Raw genomic sequence first — 5,696 nt, 5'->3', positions numbered from 1 at the left:
TAATTGAGCAACTCGGACTCCAGTAAACTGGGAGCATTCTCTGCTTTTCTAGAAACATCCGCCGAGTTGCTCATAAAAAGTCATGTCCGGGGTAGACGAAAGAAGAAAGGAAAACTATGACAAATCAGTTTTCATGGCACAATACCTATCTTTGAAATTTCCTTCAGTTTGTTGCTGCATCTACACATTTCTTATCTCATGTTTAATTCGTTGTATGTTGTTTGTGTATGCGATTTTGCATTAAAATATTCATAATTTATATTGTTTTAAAAATGTTATTGAAAAACATTATAATAACGTTATAGTTAATGGTTATTGATAACGTCATTATAACATTTCTGCAACCAAACATTCTCACATTTTAAAAACATTTCTTAAGATGTTTTTAGTCATTTTAAGGAAACGCTATAATAACATTTAAGTGAATTGTTATTGAAACCGTTATTATAACATTTCTGCAACCATACATTTTTACGTTTTAAAACATTCCTGAAAAATGTTTTCAGTCTTTTTTAAGGAAACGTTTCTGAACATTTTTATTACATTTTTGTGCCAGCTGGGTGGTTCATACTTTTTATGGATGACCAGGAAGTTTATTTGTTTTTTTTGGATATGTAGTTTGATTCTCATTTCGATTAAGCGTATTCTATACACAGTATTTAATATCGTACGAGGTCAGCTTTGTATATCTATTTTTATCTCTTTATCAATTTTTAATAACCCCAATTTCAAATATCGGTACAACATTTAGCTGCTGCAAATGGTAGAAATGATATAAGGTACGACAAACCCGATTTTAAGGGAAATCAAGGGAACCAGGATTCGTTGGGTAATCCAAATAATAACAAAAAGGATAACTAGAGAGTGGAAAAAGACATACGCAACAAATACTAAATAACAATTCAAAGAAACATAGGTAATTGAGCAGTCCTGACTCCACTAATAATCTGCGGGGACCGGGTGCACCAATAGAGTAAACGTCTTCTGCATTTCAAGAAAAAATAACACCCGTTTCCTCATCAACTTACCTCCGGAGTAGACGAAAGAGGGATAAATAAATGGGTTATCATTGTGCAGATGGATACACCATAACGATCGAAAGAGTAATCAAGGGAACCAAGATCATAGCGGTAATCAAAAGAATGCAATCCAGGGACAAAGAACATAAAGTAACTAAAATCATACATACAAAGTAACAAAAGCAAACGAGCAACTCGGACTCCACTAAAAACTGGGAGCATGGACCATGTGCAACGTTAGGGTAAGCGTCCTCTGCTTTTCTAGAAACACCCGCCAACTTGATCATAAAAAGTCAAGTTCGGGGTAGACAAACGAGGAAAGGAAAACTATGACACGTTGAAAAAATCAGTTTTCATTGTGCTGATGGATACACCATAACGATCTACGAGTTCATGATGACGACCATAAAACTTCTGTAGTGACGACTTCAAACTTCATAACCCTGTTCAAGAAGCCTATTTGTTAGAGTTCTAGCGCGATACAAAAAGTCTGCGTAGTTTCGCCAAGCTCTGGCATAACATATGAGTTGTGATATGAACAGTCCATACACAGGTGCTGAAGGGATGTTGCCATCAATAAAAGGAAAGTTGACAATTCTGAATGAAAAGTCATCACGTTTGTTGTAAAGTTTGGTCAATAGTTTTCCTTTACCATCGTTTTCTAAGTGTTGGTCAAGATATGAGGCTGACCTTACGGTGTCTGTAGTATCCTCTATCTCAAGTTCTTACTGGTAGATGCAGTGTATCAAATCTCCGAAATCAGGATTGTTTGGAAATAATACGTCATCTATATAGCGAAAACTGAGATTGAAGGATCTAGCAAAACGATATTCTTTCTTTCGGATCAAATCAGCAATAAAGTCAGCCTCATAAGAGTGAAGGAATAGGTCAGCAAGTAAAGGAGCACAATTTGTTCCCATTGGAATGCTGACCGTTTGTTGAAAAACACGTCCACCACACTGGACAAATATATTGTCGATTAAAAATTACAGCATTTTGTAAACGTCTTCCTCTGTATTTTTGGAAGATGATTTGGAATTATTTCTTACAAAGTATGAGTAATCGCTACCAAGAACTTTATATTTGTATCTAGGTATACCATCCTTTTTGGAAAAAAACAACGATGTATAATGTTTTTAGTGGGGATTTTAACCGAGTATGGGGAATAGAAGTATACAGTGTTGAAAAATCATAGGTTTTAATGCTCGAAAAATGAAGCGTTTTTTGTCTACATCCTTCATTATTTACATAGCCATATTCTTTTTCTGTAATTGGATCAATAAAGTGGAGAAAACAATTATATTCATCTTAAACCAACAAAAGCAGTACTGGAACACTCGCAGGGTGTCAATTTCATATAAATCCGAAATATTTTGAAACACTGCAACAACCAAATGACGAACAAAGACTTATATAGGTAAGCTTCAGTTTCTAAATAACAAACAAATGTAAACTTCGTGGGCTTTAAAAGGCATCATCTTTTGATTGATATTTATGAAGACCGCTACATTTTGTACTTAAGGTGGTAGACCAAGGGCATGTGTTCTTTACCCTAGGTCTTCCTTCATAAGAATACATATCTTACTTTAAAGATGTTTATTTAACGTTTGTTCAAATATAACTGTCAAAGCGCAATGACTGCGCATATCCTTTTAATGACAGTCGACGTATCTGTCTTTATCTTAAAGTAGATGTATATCTAATGCATTGTATATATGCATACCAATTATTCGTCTTATTCTGATGATTATAATAGCAACTTCAAAATGAATATACTTGCTGCATTGTTCCGTGTTCAGATGGAAACGATATAAATAAAATATTCATGTTGAAACTGCTTTAATTGTTCTCATTTAAGAAGATATTTTATCCTAATGTAATTAGTACATGAACATTAGGATTCGTCATTTTATATTACGTTTTTTTAATACTGATAGAAGCTACCAAACCTCAATAAGATTAGACCAAACTTAAGATGTGTGGCAAAAATATCCCGTAGAAATGTCACTTTCGACCAATCTGATTTTTATCAGATTGACTTTCGACGGACACAAAATTGCCGGCATATAGTGTTTATGGGTGTGCATGTAAACAATGGATGCGACATAGTTTATGCAAGGAGTCTTCGCTTCGGATTTTGTGTTTTAATCTTGATATTGAATTTACATTTCGCACGTCTTCACTTAAGTTGTGCCATTTCTTATATTAGATGGTATGAATGATTTACTATCAAACTTTAGTATGAATATATTTTATGTATAGTCTTAATATATAACTGAATTTGTAATTTCTGTTTATCTGTGTATTTTTTAAACGGAAATGTCAAACAAGTTGCATATTTTCTCATACAAACAAATGATTTATGAAATTAATCAGTTATAACACACTTTCTTACAAACGTTATAAGTGAAACAAAAACTCATACTATTTTACGACAACATGTGAGGACAAGTTTACTCAGATACGATCACAATATACATTAGTTATTATATATTTATAAACAAAGTGCCTTAAATACGAATGATAAGAACAACAATTATTATTATAATGACAATACCAACAACAAATCCTACGATGGACAAAATTTTTGCAATTTTAGCAAGTCGCCTGGCTCCTTCAAAATCTCCTTCGTTGATACGTTGCTGCGCCTGAATAATAAAGGTTATCCATACAGTGTGTAAACGATCTTGTCAATCTTTAAAGTCAACTTAAAGGGGAAGTACAGGTTTGTATGCTCTAATTTGTACTTGTAAAGTTCGTCAAATCTGAAACTTTTGTCGACCATTGTTCCATGTTTTTTTTCTTATAAATATCATTTATTCATACTTTTATGTTAACTCATACAATGATGTATATTAGAATTAGATTAACGTGTAGAACAGTTAAGTCAAATATAGATTAAAAAGTAAAAAAATAAAATTTAGGAAATTTGTTAAATTTCTGTCCTGACTCGAAACAGTCAATTTGGAGGAAATTTCATTAAAACCCAATTGTAAAATACATATCCGAGACCTAAAAGAACTTAAATAATGCGCTTTAGACTTACCATGAAGGCTACGACCATTGCAGCTAGCCCCAAAGGCATGCAACAAAAACAAAATATACAAACAGCAGCCTCTAGATACGTCTCCGGAGGTGGCTCTTGAATAACAACCCCCTGTGTTCCCATGGGAACTACGGTAGCCTACAATATGCAAAACATTCTAAAGCAGATCAAATCCACGCATACTATTCTGCGTTACGCTGGCATTTATTTCGTTTCAGTTTTTTATCGATTGTTGTTTGCCATGTTTTTTATGTTTTGTTGTTGTTTCAAATTTGTGTTTGTACTACAAAGTACAACGTTTAGTTTTTATTCTTATCAAAAGTACAGAAAGGACAGAAATATAAAAAAATACTTACCATCATGATGACAAGTATGAAAATAGGTTACCCTGCGTTTTTGACCAAATAATACTCGCAGCAAAAATTAAAATGAATGTGACGGTCTGTAATAAAACACAAAAATACGTTGTTCCGAATGACTGCATACCATGGCTGTTCAATATTTTAAGTAATAATAGTTTTTTAAAAATAGTAGTTCCTTGTTTTATTTATTTAAAGCTATACAATAACATGAAGTGATAATGACCAAACTTTAATTACCGTCTTTGAATGGGTTCATCTAATTATCACATGTTTATATCAACAATTACAATAACGGAAAAGTTTGGTAAAGTTTCAAGTACCAGTCCACATATAATTCAGACACTGCCAATGGAAAAAAGTGTTTTATGATGTAGAAAAACCCATCGAACAAACATTGCTCATTCTGTCTATATATTGAACCCATAGCATACAGCAAGCTGTAAAGGGCACCGAAATAAATTTAGTGAAATTATTTATAAAAGACGAAAATCAAACTAATCTATAGAAACAGCATAAAAACAACAAAAACCACAAGACCACAGGTTCCTGGCAGGCAAGTATGTGGCGGGTTTACATAAATGTGAGCGCATAACCTACTAATCTGAGAGAATTGTGGGAAAAATAACAATAAAACAAAAGTTCAGATTTACGACATACCCTTAATTTTTCGTATTATTCAACCTGAAGTTTTATAGATACTTGCCAACCATATGCTTTCTTGTGGTGAGCGCTCGAATAATAGTACCTTCATATCACTTAACGTTAGTGTTCATTAATGTATATCTTAACTTTATCAATGTATAATTTTCTGATTGATTCCAGATAAATTAAGATTTGTTCCTTGAACAAAGCTTTATTTAAAAATGTTCTGTAAGAAATAATTCCAAATCATCTTCCAAATTTACAGAACATGTTTACAAAATGCTGGATTTTTTAATCGACAACATATTTGTCCAGTGTGGTGGACGTGTTTTTCAACAAACGGTCGGCATTCCAATGGGAACTAAGTGTGCTCCTCTACTTGCTGACCTTTTCCTTCATTCTTATGAGGCTGACTTTATTGCTGATTTGATCCGAAAGAAAGAATATCGTTTTGCTAGATCCTTCAATCTCAGTTTTCGCTATATAGATGACGTATTATTTCCAAACAATCCTGATTTCGGAGATTTGATACACTGCATCTACCAGTAAGAACTTGAGATAGAGGATACTACAGACACCGTAAGGTCAGCCTCATATCTTGACCAACACTTAGAAAACGATGGTAAA

General features: G+C 33.2%; 1 protein-coding gene across 1 annotated transcript; it reads right to left on the bottom strand.

The window, feature by feature from the left end:
* Positions 1 to 3,459: 3,459 nt before the first annotated feature.
* LOC148604654 (transmembrane protein 233-like) lies at positions 3,460 to 4,581 on the bottom strand. The gene is made up of 3 exons (XM_088550683.1): positions 4,422 to 4,581; positions 4,066 to 4,203; positions 3,460 to 3,667 (listed from the first exon to the last, which is right to left on the bottom strand). Exons 1-3 carry the CDS (start codon positions 4,425 to 4,427, stop codon positions 3,530 to 3,532), a joined length of 282 nt encoding a protein of 93 aa, XP_088406809.1. The 5' UTR covers positions 4,428 to 4,581; the 3' UTR covers positions 3,460 to 3,529.
* Positions 4,582 to 5,696: the final 1,115 nt, after the last annotated feature.

The sequence above is a fragment of the Perna viridis genome, chromosome 10 (assembly GCF_037379345.1).
Source record: "Perna viridis isolate PV_CMFRI_1.1 ecotype Kerala chromosome 10, ASM3737934v1, whole genome shotgun sequence".
Classification (NCBI taxonomy): Eukaryota; Metazoa; Mollusca; class Bivalvia; order Mytilida; family Mytilidae; genus Perna; species Perna viridis.
The sequence above is the reverse complement of the archived record's forward strand: the minus strand, read 5'-3'. Positions and strand labels throughout refer to the sequence as shown.